Below are 27,215 nucleotides of genomic sequence, written 5' to 3'. Positions count from 1 at the left end.
TCTACATTATGAGACAAGAAGTCGGTAGTAGACGCATGTTAAATTATAGAGAATGCTACAGAGAATAAGGTGAGAGAGTGTCAATGTAATGTTTTCTTTAAAGAGTTAATGGAATTAATTTCTCAGTCCTACATTTACGTAGAAATAAAAAATTATATATAATACTATTAAGACGTAGCAGTTACTTGCGGATTTGGACGTAATTTCCTATTTACAAACGGCGTTATCGTGGGCATATCCAGTTTAAATTTCATTCTAAACAATAATGTAGACAACAATCATTTTTGATCCACTTTTTAAGTTAAAATTGTAGTTTTTTAACGTTCAGGTCGGAGAGTGAAATAGTACTTGTAATTCAATCTAGTTAGTATACACCTTACAGAGATGTATTTACCGTGAATAAATTTGAATTTCAATCCAACACTTGATGGAAAATTATTTCAGTAACCATCTAACTCTTTTAATCTAACATGGAGGAATTCTAAAGTCTTTTTAGTTAATGCACTCATAATATAATGAATAATTAATCTCTTTTTGTAATTTTAAAATGAAATTTATATTAAGCTGATGACGCGACCAACAGTATGTAAACGTACGTTGGTCTGCAAAGTTTATATTGGTAAGAAATTATACTTAGGCCTTTGTAGTTTATACTGTTATAAGAAATTTCTGTTGGGTTAATGTAGTTTGTGTAAAAGGCCTTCTTCAGTCAAAACAATATATATATATTTTTATAGCAAAATTGAATAATAACCATGGTTTTACTATGTAATAACACAGTATAGCTTTTAAAAGTTTACGGCTAATACTTTTACTGAAACTTCCTATTTATTATCTCTCATCAGTGCTTACATAGATGGATGTTGCTACTTTTAAATTTACTTTATGCTTTCAATGGTATAAACGTCAATAAAATAAAAATTTTACTCTAATTGATAAACATATATTCATGTTACCAAATTATAATTATTTTTTTAACTTAACTATGTGCTGATAAAGCCAAAACGTGATAGGGGGAAGCGTATCCCGGGGTTTTTTTAAATATGGACTCTAAGAATCCATATTAAAAATATCAATAAAATCAGCCCAGTTGGTTTTCAGCGATTGAGTTACATATACAAACAAACATATGGTCACTATTATATTTTTATATAATTATAATAATAATTACATATACTATATTGTGTTTTTATGTAAAAAAAAATGTTCAATGGATTCTTAAATGATTTTATTGTTTGATTTGTCATGCAAAACAGCTCAAAGTAGTGCGTTTTCTTATTTAAAAACATGATTAACCCTAGGACCCTCCCTTTTCGCTTTTGCGCAAAAATGTTATTCAAGTGGGGCTTGACATTTTCAGATGGTTTAAATTTTAATATATAAAGTGAGCAGTAATATTTTGATACAGTAGCAGCAGTTGGTATTGAGATCACTAAGTGCAGTAAAAAGAAGTTTGGTGAATAATTCTAACTATTTCAAGAGTTGCAAGGAGGGATAGGAGCAAGAGCTATCGCCTATTATCTCAATCATGCAAACTCCCTCCCCTCTTTCATACTCTGATTCTCACCCTTTTTCTTTATCTATAGACCGGATAAACAAAGCACTTATTTTGCGATTTATTCTCCTGATAAATTCAAACGTTTGTAATGATGTTTTCATTTTCATATGCATGGATATGGGAATAAATATTTATTAAATAATACCATCCACAAGGTACTATTTAACGCAACTAAAAGGACATTTATTTATTTATAATTGAGACATTTATTTATGATTATTTTTGCTATAAGATCGTTCAGTTGAGTTGATATTTAATTCTTTTTTATTTTTTATTAGTCAGTAAATTGCTTTCAGAACCACTGGCGAGTGCTATTATGGATTGAAATTTTTAACCCTTCTCTTAACACCCAATCGTTTATTTGAAGATAATTTATTATCTTAAGTTGAAAATAAATAAACATACTTACTTTTACTTTGAGAGTTGATGCCTTGAGGTACATATATATATGTATATATATTATTTGTAGTAAACTACTGTACAAAGATATTGTTTTTAAAAATTAATTCTAGTTCAACTAATGATATGTTTAAAACAAATCCTAGAGTAATCTTTAAAATACCTCCTATTTTTAAAGATTTATTGGTCAAACATAAATTACCAATGACAAACACCAATGAAAAAGCAATAAAAAAACAAAGGGATCACATCCATGTAACAAACCAAGATGTTTTATTTGTAAAATGTAACCAAATTCTTCCAATTTCACTAGTAGCAAAACAAGCAAGGGATGTCCAAACATTGGCAACTTGTCTTGTGAATCTAAAAACGTTATTTACCAAATTCAATGTAAAAAATATCCAGCAGATTATATTAAGCTTAACAATAAATACCTTGAGGACAAGAATTACAGGACACCGATTTGATTATAAACACCCAAGAATTAAAGAAAACTGTCGTCACTCATGGTCTAAATCACAATAAAAGTGTTGAAAATACATATTTAGTCAAACCTATTCGGGAAGTACATAAAAATTCAAACCCAATTTAGAAAAACATTAGAACAAGCACACCAATTGGTTTATAGAGCAAAATTCTACATGGACTCAACATCAGATAACTTAGCCAAAACTTCTAAATTTGAAATCAACATATGGAACAATTATTTAGTTCCTGTCATCTGTATTTATTATTATTATTTATTCACTCTTTACTTACTATTGTTGGTATTGTTTTCTTTTATATTTTATACAATTTATGCACCTGAAGACGGTTTTACCTAAATATAATGCTAATTTAAAAAAACGTTTTATTTGTACATTAATTTACTACAAATGATTACATACTTAAAAATGCATACTATATTACTCATTGCAGTTCAAACTAGGATGGTGCTACTACTACTACTGTCTTTTGCAAGTATTCTACTAGTTCTAATTTATCTCCAGTTCCGATGGCGATACAGATATATTTTGGCCACAGCTAACAAACTGCCTTGTCCACCGGGCTGGCCACTCATTGGTAATGCTCTATCCCTTCTAGGGGATTTTTCTCGTAAGTATTTACTTAATAAATAACTAAAATAATAGTTTAACTTATACGAATAATGTATACAGAGTTAACATCCATTTTCTATTTGACAACTTGATCAAATATTTAGAGTTTAAGAATCTCTATGAAAATAATGGTTGACATGGTGATACAGGATTGACCACAATGTATTTACCTGTTTGAGGTAAAATGAAATTCCTTAATTTAAAAATATTTTTAGCTTCCTTACGTTATAATCAACGTGTATGTGTTTCAATATATTTAAAAGTCACGATTATTTCAATTTTGAATTATATTTTGGACTCTTCATAAAAATTTAAATTTTGGGATAGTTTTAAAACTCAATTATTAATAATTATTCCTCATTATTGTAAGAGATATTTAATTTTTTTGTCAAATTTTCTAATATTCGTCAAATACGAACAAAATAAAAATATTGTTTACTGTACTAATTTTCTAAATTAGCATGACAGTTTTTCATGATGGAAACTAATAAATTGTAGATACATAATCAGACCAAATTATGAATAAGTAATATTATGTTTAAAGATTCTACAACTTATTGGATGATTAAAATTGTATTATATTATCATAGATTTACACTAGTATTAAGAATATAAATGGAATTTAGAAGTCAAGTGCCAATAACATAGTTCATACAAAAGGTATTTAAGTTATAACTCGTTAATAATTACGGAAATTACGCTTAGTTTTATAAGATTACATGTGAATGTTGCACTCACAGACCTCATCAAACTTCCCGCTTTAAATTCTCTGCTCTGTAAAATGAATCAATTTTACTATTCTGGATCCTCTAGCTAACTCCTTATGCTTAATACATCAGAAGTAATTTCCTATATTCGGTGATGGATACTAATAAATTGATTGTTGGATGACAAAATACATCTCAAAGTTTTTGAAACATAGATTTTGAAGGAATAACCAATGTCGGAGTTAGTTTACTTCAGCTGAGTTGAATTACTAATAAAAATAGGAAGTACATTGTCCAAAACATTGGGCTCTCAATTTTTTTTCTGCACACATGTAATATATATTACCTTACATTTAGACTAGTATATATTTTAGACATTTTAGACTTGTATGTGGTACAGTTATAACTTAAATTAAAATTACTAGACGAAGCATGTGTCCGATACTGTGAACTATTATATCTTAGTAGAACTCTTAAAACTATGTTGTGACAATCGTAGAAATCGTTGGTATTTTGGCCTAACATAATCAGCTTACGTCGTTAATGAAAAGTGTTTAAAGAAAATAATAGCAAATCCATAATCAAAGTATACTATTGTTTTAGGTACGACGAAAAATCTCTTCAAAAATTTTACAGAGTTTAAAAAGCATTTCTGCCTTTGGGTTGGACCTGTACCAATTTTTGTAATATCTGACCCATCAGATGTACAGGTACGTTTTGTTGATATATAATTTTATTTTTATATTAAATGTTCAGTTTACATTTAATAGTTAAAAAATTTCTCAAAACAAAGTATAAGAACTTTTATATAATTGTATTTATCAAGTTCATTAAACCTGATTTTCTATATATTTTTAGATTATCCTGAATAGTAGTAACACATTAGAAAAAGACGATACGGCGTACACTATTTTGAAGATATTTGGAGGAAATGGCTTGGTAACTGCTACAGGTTGGATACATTTTAATACTCTATCAATAAGTTGACATAGAACAAAAAAAAATCTATACGACACACAGAGTTCTTGGAAATATATATATACGGTGTATCCCAGAACTGTCTACTAACCTTTGCAGTTAGCACTCGAGAAAGTAAAAAGAACAAACAAATCGAAGGTATTGAAGTACTTGCCAATTATACTGGGTGTCCCAAAACACTACCAACTTTTGTTTTGTATATTGTAGGCGAAAATATTATAAATCAAAATATCATATTTAAACTTTTTTAACTCAATAATCAACCGTATAATTATTATTTTTTATTTAAATATCTTTTTCAGAACGGTCATTTTGTGATCAATTGTAATTTATTATACAGCCTTTTACCAGAATAAAAATATATTTTAAGATTTCTTATGAAAATAGCGACATCAGAAACATTTTACAGGTGATTTTCGCAATAAACCCGTTGGAAAAAGTCAAGATATTACATTTTAATTAAAGAATTTTAATAAAAATCTGAATTTCAGCTATTAAATATCCCAGTGTTAATCGATATGAAGGAGCATTACGTAACATTACTGCTAGTGAACTCTAAAAACCATCAGACTTTTATTTTAGTTGCCTCTTTCATTAATTTAGCCGATTATAACGTAAAATTGTTAGAAAATGATCATAATATTCTGACGAATTAATTCTAGGATTATGTTTCCTTTGAGATACTGATAATATTCAACATAGATTATACTGAAATCAATTCTTAGATTTGCTTTAAACTCAGTATCCATGTCCTGCAGTTTCTGAATAATATGAGAATTTGGTTAATTACAATTTTTGATTTGTCAAGGTAAAATTCAATCAGCGTTGCCTTGAATATCCTACTTGCGTTAGCAAACTGAGCTTTGTAAATTGCTTTTCTATATACGTTAGAATCAAAATTGAAGTTTTCTTCCTTCTGTATTCCGTACTTATCTTCTTTGAAATAATAACTTATCCAGTCACAATAAACGTTTTGTAAAATATTGTATCCTATAGTTATATCTAAACGTTCATTAAAAAAATAATCAATAATCTTTTCATACCTTTTTAATCCCTGTAATGACTCACCAACTTTGAATATAGAAAATCCCAATTCTTCATAATTCAGTATACTTATATTCCCAAAACCAATTTCACTCTTTACTTCTTCCTGTAAAAAGGATATTCCCTTTCTTCGCAACTTTCTTAAAATGATAGTTGATATCCATATTTTTTTATTTCCAACATAATTATTTTTATTCTTCGGAATATACCCATACATGAACACACTGAACAGCGTATCGACCATATTTCTACGCAGTTATAACATCACAGGCTTTTCCTTCAAGAATTTAGTCCAGTTACTTACCATATTCCCTTATATTTATCCCGTACAGCATCGATTTTTATAAATATTTGGATTTAGGTTCTACTTGTCCTCTATTTCAAAGTCTACCCCGTGTCAGGAAATGCTATTTCCCTGGGGGTTGATACTACCCCTTGTCATGAGTAAGAAATTTTTAATTTAAAAACGTGCTGAAATCTACAAATTGACTAACTTTTGTTTTTTCTGAGTCAGTACTTTTAGACTTACTCGTCAGTGAAATTGTCGGTATTCATGCAACCCAGTGAAAACGAAACCCCCTGACAGGGTAGACTTTGAACTATTCGACAAGTAGAACCCAAATCCAAATTGTTATTAAATTTAGTGCTGTGTGAGGTAAAAACACAGTTTATACTCCTTTTACCGTCATTGACTGGATTATTAATTGTCTCTATACTTCCAATCAGTTAACGCATCTAAGGTTTGAAAACATGTTAATTCTCACGTCGGTACGTATTAATCCTGAATAACTAGCGTGTACAAGATTCTTGAACACTGCTATACACGACGAACTAAAATCAATTTCAGCCACCATGCCAATAAAATACACATAATATTTATGTAAATGTTTACATTTTAAAATATATAAAACTAGAAACATCTGTTATACTCTTCAAACATTTACAACTGTTTACACAGATTTTAATTTAAATTACTTCAGAATTTTAAATTGTAAAAAGAAAAAATCTTTATACTGTGTGTGTTGTGATATTTTCAGTTTCGATTTGGAAAAAGACTCGGCGTTTAATCAATCCTGTTTTTCACCCCACAAACCTTCACAAATTCCTGCCAGTGTTTAATGACGTGAGCAGAGAATTGGTTCAAGAAGTTGACGTCGAAGGCGAGATATTTGACCCTTCTGATTTGTTCTCTAATGCGGCGCTAGACGCTATATCAAGTATGTATGTTTGAAATTATAAAAAAAGTTTCTATTTGGTATTAATATGTTGTGTAATTATATATAACTTAGAAACTTCTACTAAATATTGTACAATTTAGAGTTTTCTGATTTCTGGAAGCTCATTGCGTTGTTAGTCTTTAGAAGCACGTAACACATAGAAAATTTGCTAAAAGATTTGAGTAGCCAAAATTAACTGAAAGAAGTATTTAGTGAAAACCACATTTACTTTGAAATAGAAATCTCCATATAAAAAGAGTTTAACAAATAGTAACTCTTCTTAGGACTCCAAAGTACCCTCTGTCACAATATAAGTGTAACTAAATAAGTCATATAGCTAATAAAAACTAGAGTGTACAAAGAATTAGGTTTTTCAAAATATGAGAAGTTTAAATATCAGGTTCTGCAACGGATATATAACGATTGAAATATCAGACAAAATGTGAACACCCCGCCTCCCTATGTTCACAAATAAACCAATTTATTTTAATATCAGATCATAGATAATGGTCACATCATGTAGACTAAGATTCAATGTCTACTTTATTACATATCTAATATTTAATACCAGTTAATAGAAGGACAATTTCTTAATTTTCCCTCTATTAATTCCATGTATTAGCTTTTATAGAAGCCAGTTGGTGGCTGCAACATTGATCGGCTAAATGTTATTGGAATTCATGACTTTGAGATGAAGATCTTTCTCATAGATCTCAATAGGAGGCGGACCCTACACCCTAACCTTACCCATCCTGAATATCCCGTCACTCCGGAAGCAGCGCAAAGGTTCTTGACTAAGTGCAATTTATAAGCTTCTTGCCCTAAGAGAACAAAAAAAACTTAACACTGAGGAAAAAGTTTAATTTTCACGGAGATTACCTGGTAAGAAACATGCAGGTTCCAAACTTCTAAATACACATGAAATTTGTCCACCAAGTATACAGCCTCTTTTATGTATTTAATAATTAGGCTCAGTAATATAACAAATATCCAACTTGTTATGGATTAGCAATACTTCGCAGAACATACCTTCTTCTCAAACGTACCCAAACTTCAAAACATTTCGTCTGGCCTCCTCCAAAGAAGCCATCAGGTCATAGGAAACAGGAGTGCGTAAATAGCTCACTAAGTTTCTATAAGTTGGACAGTGGGAAGATTGGGGATAATAAACGAGATTATTCTGTCACTATGTATTAACACCAGTTCACTAACGTTTAGTCAAATCCTGTACAGGTACATAAACCGACATCACACTCTAGGTTGGAAATACACACACACACACACACACACACACACACACACACACACACACACACACATATATATATATATATATATATATATACACATATATATATAATTTGAAAATGTATGCCAATAATTACATCCCGGTCAAGGTTCTGTACAAATATTTCCTCATAACATCATATAATAACATAACTTGATTACAGTTCTTAATATTATTCCTTCTTAAGATAACGATGACACGTTTTATTACGTTGAAATGAAATGAAAGAAAGTTTATTCCTGTTATAATTACATTACTATTAAAATTAGTAATAGTATATAAATTGATAATTAATGTACGTACAATCAATAACTGAAATTATTATACGTAGCGGTTGGAAATCAGCCTCCATGGGCAAGCAGCCTACATGTATGCGTATACTAGAGTCGTATTATTAATACATAGTAAGTATATACAAACTTATCTCCCAGGAATGTAGCACTGATATGTCTCTTACCCAAAGCTACTACAGTATCTATTAAATACAAATGTTTCATCACCATCAGTGTATTCCAGCATCTGTCAAGATGCTATTTTCAAGATTACAGCCGAAGATGGGAATGAAGAAGGAGATAATTTATTATTCAGTAATGTCTGTAGAAGTTAGTCGTAGGTAAACCATAATCATGAGCAAACGGTTGGTACAAGAAATAGTCATGACCTCCCACACTCGGACAGTAGCAAGGTCTCGGCCTACTCAAGTCCACTATGCAGTAGAAAACTTTTAACTTTATGTTTGAATATTTCAATAGACAAGGTTTCGAATAAAGAAAAATTACTAAATGTGTTACATATATTTCTAAATAAGGTCTGAGATATATAGAATGAATTAGTATTTTAATATGGCTTAATCAACGGTATGACAGAGATCCCCACTCTATTAGAGTGCCTAGTATTATAAGAATGTGACTTTAAAGAGAAAATTGAAGACCAGTCCGTATATATGTTTGTTAATATACTTTTTATATACAACTGGCGAAAGGAAAGAATTGATGCTTCTTGAAAAAGATTGTAAGTTGGATATCTCTGACTTGTCCTGAACCCTGCTTTTAAAATACCTTTCTAAATAACAAAAAGAGGTTCAAGGACCGATTTTCGAGCTCCTCCCCATGCAATGTTTCCAAATGATAATACAGACTGTACGTAAGCAAAATACGCAGTTTTAATTTCTTTGTCACTTAAAATATTACTTAATCTTCTAATTGCATAAATGTATTTTCTGAATTTTTTGCAAATAAGCAACATGTTCCGTCCTAAAGTGGGATCCATGATCGAAAACCACACCTAAATACTTATAGGACAGTACACTCTCTATACTCTTACAATCACATATTAAATTTGTGGAAGTTCCACAATTATGAATTTTCAATTAATCGAATGGGCATTCTGAGTTAGTGCTTAAAGAGATTGGCATAAATTTTGTTTTTAAGACGTTTAATGACAGAATATTTTGATCCAACCACAGCTTTATATTCATCAAATCGCTCCATGCCTTGGCCTGTGCTTCTAGCCAACTTGTCCCTGAAATAAATATTAAACTGTCATCTGCGAACAGAAAAAGTTTTCGCAATATTGTTGATATATATTAGAAACAAAATTGGGCCTAATGTACTGCCTTGTATTACCCCGTAGTCTACATTTTGTGGAATAATTATTTTCTCCGCAAATAGACACAACCTGCTTCCTGTCATTCAAGTAGCTAGTGAATCACGCTAAATCAGTATCACGGATTTCTATCATTTCCATTTTTGTTTCAAGATTTTGCGACCAACTGAGTCAAACGCTTATTTAAAATCTAAAATATAAGTAAAAATCTATTCGTTAAATTCCTTATTTACGTCAAACAATACATCATTAATATTTTTGTCTGATCTAAATCCATATTGGCACACACTCAATATACGATTATTGCTGTTTTGTAAATGTGAGACTAGCTGGTTCTTCACTATACGGTCTAAAACTTTGGGAAACACGCTTAATAATGAAATAGAACGGTAGTTGCTTTTGTAGGTACAACAATTTGATTTATAAAGGGAGTACATTTTAGAGTAATTGGAATTTTTGGAGAAATCCGCCAGTTTATATGCTTAAATTAATTATGTGTGTTAAAGGGTGCAAAATAATATGCATATTAGACATTATCAGGTCCGCCGAAACCCCATCCCACCCAGGTGCGGATCCTCGTCTCAGTCCAGTGATTTGCCGTGCAACCTCTTGTTAAATCACAGTTTGTATTGTGAAGTCCGTGTTCAATATAATTTCAGAGTATTTCACCTCTTGGTTCCCACTTACAATGATATCGTCTGCTAATTTTTACCAACAAATGAAAAAAAGTATTGAAATCATTAGTAACTTGTTTTAATATTTCTTTGTTATTTGTGGTCGTTCCAGGAAGAAGATTTTGATTGGAAATGCGTCTCTAATTTTAACCGTCCCGGCCAATTCATTCACTATTTCCTAGAACATTTTGCATCTCTTCTTGATTCATTCAGTTTACTTCTGTAATACTGCCGCCTTGCGTATATCAAAGTATTGCTAAAATACTGCCTAAGGATTTTAAATTGGTTTCGTAATTCACAATTAAAAGGTTGCTATTTAAAGATTTTGCTTATTATATCTCTTTACATTATAGTGCTTATTAGGTCGGTTGAAATCCATGGCTAGAGTCTTTTCTTACGTGTAACAGGATTTTTAATTTGTTTTTTTTTTACTTTATAATGCACCTGAAACAATAGGAGCAAAAACATTTCCACACTAATTTGTATCACAGCAGTTCAGTACAGGTTCCCAGTGAGTATATGAGATTGTCGGCGAACAGTGCTCGGTCCGTGTACGTGATGGGCAGTGAGGGCGTGTCCTGGGTAGCACTGCCGAGTGCAATACTAAGTGCGGTGCTGTAGTGGTCTGTGACAGTGGTCTGTACCACTGCTGCCCGCACATTCCGCCAGTCGTCGTATCTCACAAAGATATGGTTCAAGCAGGTCCTGCTGTGATCTGTCACCTGAGTAGCTCTGTCCACACATTGTACAAGTCCGTGTCCAGTGAGGCAGTGCAAATATTTATCCAAAATGTCGTTATTTGTAAAAAGGCCTATGTTAATGTCTTCCAACATAATGCATTTTTTGTGTGTTCTAAGTTCAAATAATAGTTGTCGAGAGCTTCAATAAAACTGTTTACATCACTATCAAAAGTTATTTATATTGCTAAAAAGTTAAAGTGATTATTATAGAAAGTAAAGTCAAGTGAAATTCCGTATACGTCTCCTAAGTTTATTTGTAGTGCTGTCACTGATAAGCGTTTGTTTACATATACATTACAATTGCACCGTCGTTCTGGTTTCGTCTTTTGTCTGTCAGTACAAGGTCAAACTCATCTATATTCACCCCTCCTCTCCTTCCCCCAGCCAACATTCTGTAAAAACTATAATATCTAACTTGTCTACTAATAAACTTAAATACAACGATAAATCGCAATTTATTTTTAAAAGCTTCTAATATTTAAATGAAACACATTTATATGGGTAAGTGTACTACCCCTGGGGAAGAATAAAAATCGTCATATTCATCTATACAATCTATTTCAGTGCATATCACTGGAAGGATACTATTATCATTATCGTCAGTCATGCCTTTTCTTGTTTCTTGACAGGCTGCCTGCCCGCCCAACCACTTTTTATTAAAAATGCATTTTTACCACTAATAATTTATAACAGTTAATTAAATCTAAAATATTAATAAATAGTAAATAAATAAATATTGGCCATACAGTGCTATTAAATCATGCGAGCATTTGTATAATTAAAAGTCGACTACGATTGAAAATGATTTTACTGTTTCTAACATTATTTAACTAATAAACGGTCTTAATATAAATGAATTTATATTTCATATATTTGATCCTTTAAAAGATAAATAATTTAAAATAATTAAAATTTACCAAAAAATAAAATTGGATGAAGTATTATTCTTTATAATATTTTTTATCTACTTGCCTGGTCAGTTTATGAAATAAACAAAAATTTCTAATGATGATCTAAGATGACGATTTCATATTTAACATGATTTTTTTGATTTTACTCATAACTAATGAAATCAGAACCAATTTAACATAAATTCCACTACTCCCCTTAAAATTAATAATTTTAAACCTTAAATTAATAAAAAACTAAAACTTTCATGTAATATTAATATTCCTGCATAAGTAAAAATTTCCTACTTACTTTACCTCGTTATTGCAATCTAGATATTACAAAAAAAGTGTAAATAAGATTTGTATTATAACTATTAAAAATAAAAGTAACACCTGCTGCATTTAAAAAATATATTCTTGTTTACTCAATAATCAAAACAAAAATCAAGAACATATTATACTAAGATTAGTTATGGTGAGTAAAATAATATAAACACATATATATATAATATATATATATATATATTATATATATATATGTGTGTGTGTATAAGCAAGAGAGGGAGAGAGAGAAATGATTTTATTCTTGGTTGCAGCAAAAACAATTGAATGCTATTATTATTTATTGATTAATTTATATTTTAAATGTATATTTTTCTTATATACTTGTATTTATAAAATTGTAATTTAGCATATTTATGAAATGATAATAGAATATAAAATTGAATGTAATGTAACTTAACGTCGATTTCTTATTTGGAAATTGTTTATGAACTTTGATGTACAGAATATTTATGAAATGAAAACAAAAAATGCATGTGAATAATATAAAATTAACGTCGATTTCTTCATTTAAAATGATTTTAAGCTTTGATAGGTATGCATGAAACTATTACTCTTAATCAAAACAAAAAAATAACTATCTGGTGTAGCTTATCCTGCTTACAACTAAACATTTTACAATGACCTGAAATTACGTACTAAATATGAAAGGTTTTTCCTAAAAGGCTCTCACTTTCACTGTTTCGGTGGCGTATTTTCCCGTGACTGGGGCTGTCGGTCTTGTAGATGGTCCAGTTCTCGGAGGCTGTGTAATATCCCGATGGCCCGCGAGGTATGTGTTTTTCGGATAAACACCTTGCCTTGCCACCACCATGCGTAGGTCAGTGTACCAGCTCTTACCTCGGCTTTTCCGCGCTGAAGCAGGGCCCTGTTGTGCTGAGTCAGATGTTCAGCACGAGTCAGATGGTCCCGGATTGAACGAGGCGTGCAGGTCCGTCGTCAGAATATTCTCTTCTTTTACGCCGCATCCAACCATTCAGCTCTCACGGATCTCAGGGTGAACCGGACTACGATGGATGGGTGGAAACGTTGATCTCGGGGCACTGGAAAGCGGTGGGCAGTAGATATGTCCCGCTTGTCATATGGTACTCCAATGGCTCTCGCGACTGGCTTCAGGACCGAGTAAACGTTTTCTCTCTTCTTGTCTGCGAGTCGCCACGAACCTCAATGTTGTCCATCCTCGAGATCAGCGACGCTCCACTCAGCATTCTGCAGCCTGATGTGCATGGCAGGATTCTCACAGCACAACATTTTCATAACGGAAATTTTTAAAAGAATAAGCAATATTAATACAATAGTTTATATCAATATTATAGAACGAGTAGAGTCGCGACAGTACAGGTCGGAACGGGCAGGCAGGCAAAACACGCACACTACGCTATCCGCTCGGAGCGCTTATCTCTGTGACCTTCCCAGCTTGGTTGACTAATAACGACTGAAAAACACTTTCTTGGCACGTTGTTAGTCCAAAATAAAAAATTAAAATTTTAACACCAAAAATAGTACTTATGACAACAGAAATTTCTATTTTTAATATGGAGGCTAATCGGTTAACAGTTTTATTGATTTAAAAGCCAATGAACTAATTAATTACAACATGATGCACACTAAATAATACTGTTTTTACGCAAATAATGTCCTATTATTAGCAAGGGACCAAATGTAGCCCCCATGCAAAAGAGTGTTTTCATAAATTGCCTTTTCAACAAAGGTAGGCCATTGCGAAATGTATAACAATTACATATTACTTGGTAATACTTATAACAATATGAAGACAGATAAATTAATAATTTCGCTTAGATCCGTTCTCAAATATACGTTACAACCTTAAATACGTAATTTTGGTGGAATGGAACAGGTACATAATGCACTTTTAGTACTTATTCGTACCTTCGACCACAAGAGTCACAGGTACCGACAAATGTATCCAAATACACTCCAGATAGGTACGAAATGGGCAGCTCCTAATTGATTTATTAAACTAATGGAAAGGGGAAGGACCTTGCCGTCCTACATTCACAAAATGAACAAAAATCATATTAAATACAAGCCTAGATACAATGTGTTTTCTTCTACTTATTATTAACTATACCAGGTTATATCTTCTACCAGAAATATCCCACCCATGGATTAGCAATATGTCGGAGATAATATGTTCTTCTCACACGTAACATAGCTTTCATAAGATTTCACCTGGCCACCTTAAAGAAGCCATCAGGTCATAGAAAACAGGAGCAGGTAATAGTTCACTAAGATTCCACAAGTTGGACAGCGGAAAGTTCGGGGATAATAAACAAAATTATTCTGTCACTATGTATTATTACCAGTTCTCTAACGTTTATCCAAGTCCAGTTGAGGTATATACACCGACATGACACTCTAAGTTGGATATTTAGGCTATATATATACATAAGAATACAATACACATTCTTAAGAATACAATGACACATTTTATTATATTGTTAGCCAAAAATAAAAAATTTAAATATCTAACAGCAAAAATAATACTAACGTCAACAGGAATTTTTATTTTTTAATGTAGACGCTAAGTGTGAAACAGTTCCAAAAGCTAATGAACTGATTAATTAAAACATAATGCACACTAAATAATACTGTTTTACGGGGAAAATGTCCTATTAATAGCAAAGGACTAAATGTACCTCTGATGCAAAACAGTGTTTCCAAAAACTTTTTAACAAAGGTAGGCTATTTTGAAATGTACAACAAATACATATTACTTAGATGACAATATGAAGACAGATAAATAAATAATTACGCTTAGATCTGTACTCAAATATATGCTAAAACCTTAAATAAGTAATTTTTGTGGAATGAAATAGGTATAGTATAATGCACTTTTAGCACTTATTCGTAACTTCGAGCACAAGAGTCACAGGTACCGACAAATGTATCCAATCACACTCCAGATAGGTGCGAAATGGGCAGCTCCTAATTGATTTATTAAACTAATGGAAAGTGGAAGGACCTTACCGTCCTACATTCACAAAACGAACAAAAATCATATTAAATACAAGCCTAGATACAATGTGTTTTCTTCCACTTATTGTTAACTATACCAGATCATTTCTTAAAAGTTCTAATTTTCACTTCATGTAGCTGTTTTTCCTAAAGTGCACTGCTTCAGTGAAGAGGTCCTATTCAGAGAGAGAAGTCTTTACAATCTCTCTGCAGATTAAAATATTACTGTGTCAGTCTACTAAGGGATAAACTTCAAAGACGCGAAGCCAAATTCCATAGTTCGACATGAACTTTCATAAAGCGTATTCCTGTCTATGTCTATGTTTCATGCAAATTTAAAAGCCTGCACGTGATAAATATTTTGACACATAATATTTGATTATTTTTTTGTTGAGATATTTGGTTTTATAGCAGTGTTTAAGAAATAAAAATTTCCGATGAGGTAGACAGGGTAGTACCTGTTTGTGATAAATTTATATTTTATCAATGATGTATTCACTTTAACTCTAAAACTTCTTTACTATATGAATATAAATGGTGTATTAACACTTTTACCGTATCACCGGTCTGTGAGACAAGAGGGGAATTTCATGTTTCTAAAATTGGCACTACTGGTGTTCGGTTTGCCCCCTCTACGCTCAGTAGCTGACAACCGGTCTCTCCTGAGCCGATTTTGATTGGTTTTAGTTTGTCTAGGGCGTTTGACCTTGAATCAGTCCAATTATTTTGTGAGCGCTACGGTCTACTGTACCGGATGATACGGTTACTGTAACTATTCTACCGGTCTGTCATACCGGGTGATACGGTTAAAGTGTGAATAGTTATTACGTGTTTTTATATATTAGTTTTTATGTTTTATTATAATTTGTTATACTTATGAGTGACTCGGAAATTTTAAGAGTGAACGAAGGAAGATTTAACGAGCAACTTTTACAACTCCTACATAACGTTGAAGGGGATGATAGTGACGATGAACCTGTTGACGATTCGGATGAAGATCCAAACTATGTAGTGTCTGATAACGTACTAAATCAAAGTGAAAGTGGTGATAGTTTTGCTGTTGATGAACCCCAACTGGAAGATGAAGATGACTTTTTTTGGGGGAAAGATGGTAGCGTATGGTGCAGAAAGGAGCCACCCAAGCAGCGCAGAACACCTCAACATAACATTTTGAGGAGACCATTACCCGGGCCTACTGCAAGAGCAAGAGCCTTAGGTAACAATCCACTCATTACAAGATTTGAATTCATAAAACGTCTGACCTTAAAACTTATAAAGCCTCACATGACAAGACGCTTAGAAATTCAAAATTTGCCAAGAGACATTAGACGCGTCATCACGGAGTACGTTGGAGAAACAGAAGCAGCAAATCCTAATGAATGTGTTCCTAGTGACAAACTGGAAAAATGGAAGACATGCTCCAAGTGCCCAGCTGCTAAGGAAAGAAAAACCAATTACAAATGTATCAAATGCGGTCAACCCATCTGTTTGGAGTGCAGTAGAAAGTTGTGCATTCCAGAAAGTTGTGTTAAGAGTATCTAAAATCTGTGGATACTTTTTTGTATGTACTTATGCCTTTTTAAGTTTTAATTGCTTTGGTAAAAATGTATGTGTATTTCTGATATTTGTAAATACAGCTTTATAATATACCAGTATTCTAGAATATTATTTTCCATCCTAAATTCCCCAAATTATTAAATTTTATAATTTTTGCAATTATAAAAATAAAAAAATATTAATTGTAGTTTTTTTATCAGCAGGGAATAATTGTAAATATATTTTGTGTTTAAATCTGAACTAAAAATCAAGAATAGCCCAAAAAACAGCAAAAAACCTCCTTCATGTCTGTGAGACCGGACGATACTGTAAGTGACTGTAATTTCATGATACGGTAAAAGTGTTAATATTGCACATGTTAAAATCTAATATACCTAGTTTGTTTTAAAATGTATTTATGTTGCTATTTTCTTGTTTCTGTCATGATTACACATAACACAAATGTAAAAATATTTTCTCACGCCCAGCCAAATACTATATAATGATATGCGCCATCATCGAACTCAGTGATGCTAATTCATAAATTAAGTCCAGTGGACCATTCCAAGTCTAAATCACAAGATATTATCTAGATATTAATTTAACGGACAGAAAGAAGTGAAATAGTTCCATTCCCACGACTGATAGCCTTCTCTAACGCTTAGCCAATAAATAGGTGTGGTTATATGTATCGAGTAATAAACTTCCTGAATTTTTAGAAACATCACAATTGTATGGCAGGATATTTATCTTCCCTATATTATCATTATTGTCTAGTTAGATTGATTCTACGCCTTTAAATCAGTTATAAACAACTTATTAGTTTGGAATATATTTTGGAAATAAATGCTAGATCTTGCATTTTAATAGGGTTGTAAATTGTGATTCGTTTTATTTGTTAATTTCTCACCTATATTTCAAAATTTTATTGCAAAATAATATGTAATTATTATGTTTAGTAAGTTTAATATTCGGTTCATTTAAATTATCTTTATTAACAGATTAAATTAAACATTGCTTATTTATTAGAAAACCATGCAATACTTTAGAATTAAATTTCAGTTTCATAATAAATAATAAATAAAACATAATAAATAAACAAAAAAAACATAATAAATAAAATTTAATAATTATTTTCAGGAACAGTTCTTACAAAAAGACCTGTAGAAAAATCAATAAGAGGGACAATTCAAAAGGGATTGAAAAAGTAAGTACAAACATTAAAATGAGTCGTATTAGTCGGAATAATTATCTATAGTCACACTGTTTATTGTTATGTATGTATATAAGTACCTTTTGTGATTAAATTTTTATAGAACAATTCTTTTCCCACACCTCTTCCGGATAACCCGTAAAACGCTTGCAAATTCGAATTTTTTCTTAAATGTTGGTATTTTTCTGCGGTCTGCATATTTAACACCCTGGAGCGGATAAATCCTAGGACGTAGCTTGAATCAGATTTAAAATTGTCAGTGCTAAGATAAGTGACCTATATAAAAATGTGACTTTTACACAATCTCACTTCTTTTACCTTCTTGTTATAAATATACCTCTTCCTGTGTCTATATATCTAATCTCGGAGTAAATTTTTATCTGCCTGTCTGTATTTTGCGAGATGTATCGAGGACGAACTTTTTGCAGACTTAGAATTTTGATCGACATGTGCACTGCTTCAGTAGAGAGGTCCTGCATTCAGAGAGAGAAGTCTTTACAATCTCTCTGCAGACTAAAATATTACTGTGTCAGTCTACTACGTAAATAAGATATAGTTCAATATAGATTAGAGTCGTGGCTTTTGGCTAAGCGTTATTAAACTTCTCAAGAACTATCTGAACTATGAACATGAATTTTGGTATTTGAATTAAGTACTTCAGATAGTTCCAAGGTATAGTTTAATGACTGTAGACATCTTTCCCAAGAATAGCTGACAGTAGGCAAATCGTTCCTAGTAGATAAGGATACATTATATTGTATGTGTGTGTCCCTTAAAAGGTTTGGAGAAAGCTATATGTCACAAGTAGATAGTTACAGAATGAATTTTATTTATGTTCCTCGTTAATGTCTAAACTCATTTGAATCATAACTCATACTTAGGGAAAGAGGACATTTTATTCATTCCTCGGAAAATGCTGTGCGTAATATAATCTTAACTATTCGATAGCGACAGAATAGTTTTTTACTTTTGACGGCCTATCAGTTGTTTATTGTTAAATCAACAGAGTCACCATTGTCATATTATCACCTTGAAACCAAAAAAATGAAGCATCACAGGATTAAGTCAAGCAACGAAAGCATTAACCAAGCTGAGTACAAGGGCTTATGTAAGTTATTTTGTTACATACCACGAAATTGAGCTGTAAATTGGAGGAAGCTTTAAACTAAATATTGTTTTAAATACTTGGCACGTACCTTGATGGATTAAGGGGACCTGTTAGTGATTATTTTTAACTGTTTTCGCTATTGTTATTCTCTTATTACTTCTAAGTGCATTGATACCAAAGAAGAGACATTGGATGCTTATAATCAGGTTAAATGTTAATTTTCTGTCGTTGAATACATGGTGTGGAATTTGTTTGAACATGACAACTTTGTATAGTACAGCACCGTAAGTTAGGTGTAGATAAAATTCTTACTCCATCAAGTAAATTGTGTATGGCATTTTTAATCCAGCTGAAGGAGTGTCAAAGGAATAGAAACTATATATTATAAATAATATTATAAATTCACAAAAATGAACAAATTTCTGATTCTTTGATAACATGGAAATGAAAACTCGTTGAATTTCTTGACATTGTGATTTTAAAGCTGCTAATATAAAAAACGCAATGAACGCTAACATGTCACAACCAAGACTTTCAAACGTAAAACGTATGATATATGATTGTTTTAAAATTTTGTATAAACTTATTTAAATAAATTTGGAAATATTCATTAAACATATTTTTCTAGACCCTTCTGTTTGTCATAGTCCATTTGTAATTTATTTTGAATTGAAATGACTTTAGTCTATAGGAAAGGAAAATGTATCTACGTAGCATAGAAATATTGTCAATATCAATATCCTTACTGTATTCTTTGAACTTTCAGGACAATAAAAAAATCGGAAAAGTTTATCCTTTCAAAAACTAGGTATTTTGTGTCAAATATTTACGACAATGTATCGAATCATAAGCTTCTAGAACAAAATTGCGTATATTTATTAACAATAATTAACTATATTATTTTACCGTGTTAAATGGATGTTGGCTTCTGTATCGAAGCTGTTACCTTTTTAATTAAAACACATCTATCAGTTTGATTACTTTTAAAAAATAATATGATTTTGCACTAAAAGTAATAGCAATATTATTCATACGTATACGATATCATAGGATGGTCTTCAGTAAACACAAAAAAAGTTATCTTTTTGAGAACAAATCTTAAATACAGTGATAATTATTGATTATCTTTTAATTTCGTAGAAAAATGTAGATATGCTACTGTAAACTCATAACAATAATTTTATTCACAGTTTTCTTCATGCAATTTGAAATTCGTATACATCCAAATTTTAAATGTGTCAATTTTTTTACAGTCTTGGAGAATTGGTTCATGAAAGTACATACAAGCCATGGCTACAAATAGAATGGATCTCGAAGCTACTAGGAAGCAAACTTAAATATACACACCAGCTTTATTTGGAAGTAGCGGACTATTTTGAAAAAGTATGAAGTATGTCAGTTCTTATTATTATCACTATAGCAGTCGCAACAAAATAATTCAAGGTGGATTTGCCATATTGCATCTGACCACTAGCTTTTTTCGATATAAAGTCATATATATTAGAAATTATTTAGTTAAAAAAAAGAATGAATAAAATAAAATTTGCAGATATTTGTTAACCGCTTCACACTGGTATGGATCAGTAACTGGGATTTTTAGCGTGGGGGGTAGCGTGGGAATTCAGATACATTAACCATCATCAGACAATCTTCGTGCAGTCTGCTTTAGCAAAATAATAACTATAAATTAATTACATAATGAATCGTCTAATAAAACAGGACTTAGTAAATTAGGCTGAAGTAATAATTTATGTTTTATGTAAGTAAAGCTAATACTATAAAATAGCTAATAGGAAATAAAACTATAATTAAATAAAGGATCTACATTTTATGTAGTATTATTTTGGGAATTTATTTATATTCGATAGCATTCACCTCGCCTTCAACTCATACTCATTTGAATTTAATCTTCTATTCATTTTGTCACTCATTCATTTAATCTTTAGGATTAAGATTTCAGTAACATTCAGAAATTGTATTATCCTCAATATTGATTTCCAAACAAATTTTCACAGCTTTCGAAGGAAGAACTCTGTGATGAAGAATACAACAAGAGACAAAAATATGGATATAATGGTAAACAATTAACAAATAGTTTTAGTTCCATGAAACTCACAAACTAACATTCCTGCATACACAAAAGAGTACATATTCTGTTCATAATTAAGTTAAAAGAACACCAGAATTTCAAACATTAAATTTCCAAAGTTACAGTTTTTCGTCTTAATCTTGAGTTTCATCGTGATTTATGGATATCGTTTGGTATTAGAAATTGTAATTACGTACGTTTTAGTGCAATTATGAAGCTACTCGTATTTTTATGGTATCGATAACAATTTCAATTTACACTACTGTACATTTGAGTCAAGTAAGACAATTTTTCTTTACGAACTATAATTTTTTTGAGGACTTTTGGTTTTTCATTACATAAAGCAAACAATGGTATAAACATAATTGAGAGTAATCAAAATTAGATAAGATTTAATGGATTTTAATCTATTTCCTAATTATTAGGATGATGTGGACTTAGCTCACACCAAACACATCTGGTATTGGAATTTTGTAACAATTAATGTTTTCTTTCTGTCTGTTTTGTTGTATACAGATCAAATCTGGTGTTATAGTGCTGGACAGGAATTTTTACGTCATGGACTTTCGAAATTCGAATTTTTATGTTAAAAACAATTACACATATGTTAAGGCATATTCATTTTGCAATAAAACTACGCTTCAATAATAATATTGTTGTTAGTGGTTCATAATTATATTTTAACTCGTAAGTTATTTTTCGTAATGCCATATCCTAATGTAAGTTATATCTCTAAAGCCACTTTTTTTAATAAGGAAGATTTCCATTAATGTTACTGAAAAAATCCAATGTTTATCTTTGTTTAAATAGATTCTCACTACAAAACCCTTCTGGACGTCTTCAAGGATAACCCATCTGTAGCTGGAGATGAGTATGACTGGAGGGATGAACGGCATACAATGCTCGGTGCAGTAAGTAATTTGGATGTTTTTAGCTGCTATAATATAATATTAATTCTGTTTTTTAGAGAATTTCAAATATTAGGACGAATGCTGTTCATAAAAAGGAGTCTAAGTTGACTGTCGGTGTCGCGTCTTTTGTAGTGCATACACTACATAATTGAAGCATTCTCATGATGTGTGCAATGTGCCTGTACTGAGCACTAGTGTGGTTGTAAGTAATTATACAACTATGTCCCTGAGGTATATGCGATAAATTTTTCTTGATATTGGCAGGTCTTGGCGGTACGGATTTATAAAATGATAAAAATCGAGACATGCAATGTGCTAGACTATGCTTAAGTAATTGAACGGCACAAAGAAATTAGGTCTACTAAGAAAATAAGGCACACATAGGACAATGATGTCCATGGGAATTGTCTGAGTGTTAATATCTAATTGATGTAGATCCACAGAATCATATTCCTGCCTCCAGTCCTAGGAGGGAAAATACAGTGGCTTGTTCCCTCAAAACATAGGCTTGGAGTTGTCTTCAGTCACTGCTATACAAAACAGTCTGTTTATTCTGCAGATGCAATCAAAATTGTGAGTATGTCTGTAGCGGGGTTTCAGCATTGCAAAATATAAAAGGCATGTAATGGAGCTATGAAAGGAAAGACAACAAATATTATTGTTTTTATAGTTTTGCATTATAAGCATCTATATATATATATATATATATATATATATAAGTTTTTATATTTAAGTAAGGTATACAATATTCATGCAAAGGTATGTCTACTTACTGTCCTCTAGATATAGTGTAAATGAGTATAAAATATCAGAACATTAACTTTCATATATATGCCTCCTATTACAGTAACGTCAGACAATAAATAATTGTAAATTTTCTCATTGCTTTACTAAAACAGATATGTAAATATGTATATAGTGTTGATACTATGGAAATATTTTTGCTTCCAGGGAACGGAAACAGTTACTTCTGCTCTTTCATTTTTTTCAATCCTTCTTGCAAATCACCCAGATGTGCAGGTATTTAATTATATACTACATAATTATTAATTTGAAATAAAAACCGGTTCCTTTCGCTACTTGTTCCTACACCTTTTAACACTCACGCCTTCATACTTAATTTAGAGTTATGTACGTTTGCCGTAAGCTATATTATTGGTTTTGACCCTTTTATATTTCTACAGTATAGGAAGCTCGTTTTCTGTATAGGAAAAAATCTACAGAGAGATCCTGCAGGAAGTTGAGGACCCTAGTACTGTTACTATCTCTGACCTGAAGTCTCTGACATACTTGGAACAATCCCTCAATGAATGTTTGAGGCTATATCCAAGTGTTCCAGCCATTTTGAGGAAAGCTACTAGGAACACGAAACTGTGTAAGTTAGGGTAAGTTAATATTTTAAAATGTTAATCTTGAATAGGCCATGTATCAGCGAAGTGATAGATGCATTTTTATTGAGATATAATCTTTATGTTTTTTGACACGTATTACTGTATGAAACTAGTAACGTACATTGAACATGTGTACATCAATTAGCAAAAACTATAAGAACGATTTTTTTTACCAAACTGTGGTCATTATACATATTGGTTGAGACAAAAATAAATTTACTAAACATTTCGAGTCAAAATTATGTAGACAATGAACATGTGTGTAGGACTATTCATATTGGAAAAGAGTACAACTAATATTAAATACATTTTAATCCAGTAAAGCTTATTTTATACCGCTTTCTCTGCATGCATTTAATTTCCGAAAACAATTTACTATGTAAAAGAGTCTATATGCAGAAGTTTTCTGCAGAGAATGTATGCATACATGCAGAGAATGTATTTAATTTCCGAAAACAATTTACTATGTAAAAGAGTCTATATGCAGAAGTTTTCCTCATTGTTTACAAGCCATCGGAATACGGTTAGTTATGTATCTCTACAAAGTTTATTATTAAACATTATTTCGATTTTTAGGGTTACCCTGACTCTTCCCTTCTCATCTTGAAAACCTATATATTTCCTCTATAGTTTTTGGGAAAGTTCTTAATTACTACAATATATTGTACGTTAAAAAACCTTTGTCTTGACCTATTTTAAACAATGTTTTAATGTCTACTATTTTATTTTTTTATTGTATTATTTGTTGATTACCAACACGATATTTATTACAATGCAGCTACATTCACGCTGCCAGCCAATAGTCGTGTGCTGATTCCTTTCTACGCCATGGGCCGAGATGAGGAACAGTTTCCTGATCCTGAAATATTTCTCCCTGATCGTTTCTCGCCAGACGCCTCTGAAGGAAGGCATCCGTATTCGTTCCTCCCTTTTAGTGGTGGACCACGAAACTGCATAGGTATTGTCATCTGTATGTAATCTTTATACTAAGAACTCTATTTATATATTTACCTTATATATTTTTATTTATGTATGTATATGAGATTGTATAGGGTTTTATATTTGACTTTAAATATGTATTACAGGAAAGGTGTACGCTATGTTCTTCATGAAGACAGTTATGGTGCATTTGTTAAGAAGTTACAAACTGCATACCAAAGTACGTTTGTGTGATATAGAACCTTGTATCAATGTTGTAATGGCATCTAACACGAAACTCCTCATACGATTTGAAAGTCGATAATCTATTTTCAAATCAAATTAATGCAAGGTAAAAGCTTTTCTTTTTGCATTTAAACATTTATAACTGTAAGGTCAGCTAATTATAAATCAGATAAATAAATAGATGTATTAAAACTAATGATATGTTACTATGTTTTGTATGTAATATATAAATAATACAACATCTTTGGTAATGAATGTCTTTATACATTTATCTTATCCGAAATCCAATATTTCTTAAAAGGCATTATACAAATATATTTATAACCTGTTCAATGAACGAAGGAGTTAAAATTAAAAAGAGTGTAAATAAAACTTTTTCAACGCTCATGTACACCATGCAAGCAGTATCTGCCTATTGTGCTGTAATATTATTCTTGGTAATCTAATCCGTGTTTAGGGATCTTTCTTTAAAATTAAGTATAACACCAGATATACCTTTTTACGATGATAAATTCCATAAATACTTATGAAGGACGAAACGCGCGCGCGCGCGCGCACTACACACACACACGTATGGTAATTTATATAGCATATGATCTTCATCAATGTGTGTGTGTGTGTACTTCTTCTTCATATACGCGCACATTGATGAAGATCATATGCTATATTATAACTTACGCGCGCGCGTAAGTTATATACTAAATCATATTTTGTTTCTATATGGTCTTCATCCATATGTCAATATTTGAAGTAAATGCATTATATCGCGTAAATTATAATTGAAAACGGACTTTGCTACGTTTAATATTAATGTTATTGTAAGCTATTTAATCATAAATTACACTCTACATCAGCGTGAGCTGCTTGACCACTATAAGCTACTTATATGCAATAAAAAACCATCAACATTGCCCTAATACATAAATTTCTACTAAGAATTTACTGCGATTACGTTTTATTAAGTTATATATTCCAGTAGGTACAAATAAACTGCAGTTTTCAAAATCGACTACAGTATGTTTTGGTCAAATTCCACCTAAATAATATGTATATGTTAAATTTATATCTGTTCCATTTAAATAATAAAATTACTTTACCAGCTACAATGATTCATAAAGTCTATTACTTTATATAAGGTTATATATCTAAAACTTTTATGATGTCAATGATTGTTATTACCAAATCAAATTTAAATTATTTCCAGGCCTATCGGATACGAAAGGGGATTAAAAATGTTTACTGAGGTTTCATGTTCAGAAGCCTAGCCAGTTCACCACCTCGTGTGTACAGTATATAACATGTAATATTTTCAAATTTAATTAGCTGAGCTTTGGTATTCGTGTAGTTGGGATATTTATTTTTGTCTATCTTTCAGCATTATAAATAAAAACCAACAATTAGATGTTACATTTCACTTTTACATGCAGCTCTATTATGGTAAATACTACTGGATGGGGCATTGGTTAGCATTAAATATTAGTTGCACGTTGGTTCTATGGGTAAAAATTACAACAATGTGAATATCACACGATGGACATATATTTTAATCGAACTGTTCACACATATTAACATGTTATATATGTTGGTTGATAGTAAGACTAGTGCAAGTCTTATCCCTTTCATGGGATATGGCTGAGCCTTAGTAAATTAGGAATCAGGGAAATATCTCGACAAGTAATTTAACCATAAAGTTGATTGTATAATTTGGTTAGCTATCACAAAATTTAACAGAATGTTTTAAAAATATAGCGATATTCATCTATCTTTATATTTAAAAAATGATTCATCTGTAAATTTTTAACTTTTGCAAGAAACTTCTATTTAATTAAGCAATAAGTATCTCGATGTACGTGCATTATATCCGTAGAATTTTACTGAGCCTCATATTAGGCTATTCCTCAGTTGGTGGGAAAATTTTCTCTTCTGCCTGCCAAGGAGTTGCAGTAATTTCTTTCCTGGCCCACTGTCAGCAAGAAATGAAAATCCTCATTAAAATGAAATTTGTAATGTAACTTCAGCGAAACGTTTTACATGACACGTGTGTGGCGTACTTGATAGTGAACGCTAGTTAAAATGTATTAGAGCCCTCATTTAACGAACAATACTTTAAACCATTTAATTGAGTTAACTTGTAATTTTTAAATCCTGGTAATCCACAATCCTAAATAGTTGGAATATCAGAGTGGAATGAATGGTCACAATGCATGATCGCCGCCGCGCCTTATGGCATGGCGTATCCAACACGTATCCTGCACTTACTCCTTCCTACCCACGTATCGAGCTTT

General features: G+C 31.3%; 1 protein-coding gene across 2 annotated transcripts; it reads left to right on the top strand.

Moving 5' to 3' along the window:
* LOC124366552 (probable cytochrome P450 4aa1) lies at window positions 1-25,185 on the top strand. Of its 2 annotated transcripts, XM_046823142.1 has the most exons (13): window positions 1-69; window positions 2,876-3,052; window positions 4,365-4,471; window positions 4,620-4,713; window positions 6,821-7,000; window positions 18,195-18,261; window positions 20,629-20,758; window positions 21,391-21,451; window positions 22,275-22,375; window positions 23,327-23,395; window positions 23,585-23,750; window positions 24,545-24,724; window positions 24,852-25,185. In XM_046823142.1, exons 2-13 carry the CDS (start codon window positions 2,887-2,889, stop codon window positions 25,007-25,009), a joined length of 1,479 nt encoding a protein of 492 aa, XP_046679098.1. In that variant the 5' UTR covers window positions 1-69; window positions 2,876-2,886; the 3' UTR covers window positions 25,010-25,185. The 2 variants fall into 2 exon arrangements, with proteins under 2 accessions (XP_046679098.1, XP_046679097.1); XM_046823141.1 differs by lacking the exon at window positions 1-69 and having other exon boundaries at window positions 2,839-3,052.
* The last annotated feature ends 2,030 nt before the right edge of the window (window positions 25,186-27,215 follow it).

The sequence above is a fragment of the Homalodisca vitripennis genome, chromosome 7 (genome assembly GCF_021130785.1).
Source record: "Homalodisca vitripennis isolate AUS2020 chromosome 7, UT_GWSS_2.1, whole genome shotgun sequence".
In the NCBI taxonomy this organism is placed as follows: domain Eukaryota; kingdom Metazoa; phylum Arthropoda; class Insecta; order Hemiptera; family Cicadellidae; genus Homalodisca; species Homalodisca vitripennis.
The sequence above is the reverse complement of the archived record's forward strand: the minus strand, read 5'-3'. Positions and strand labels throughout refer to the sequence as shown.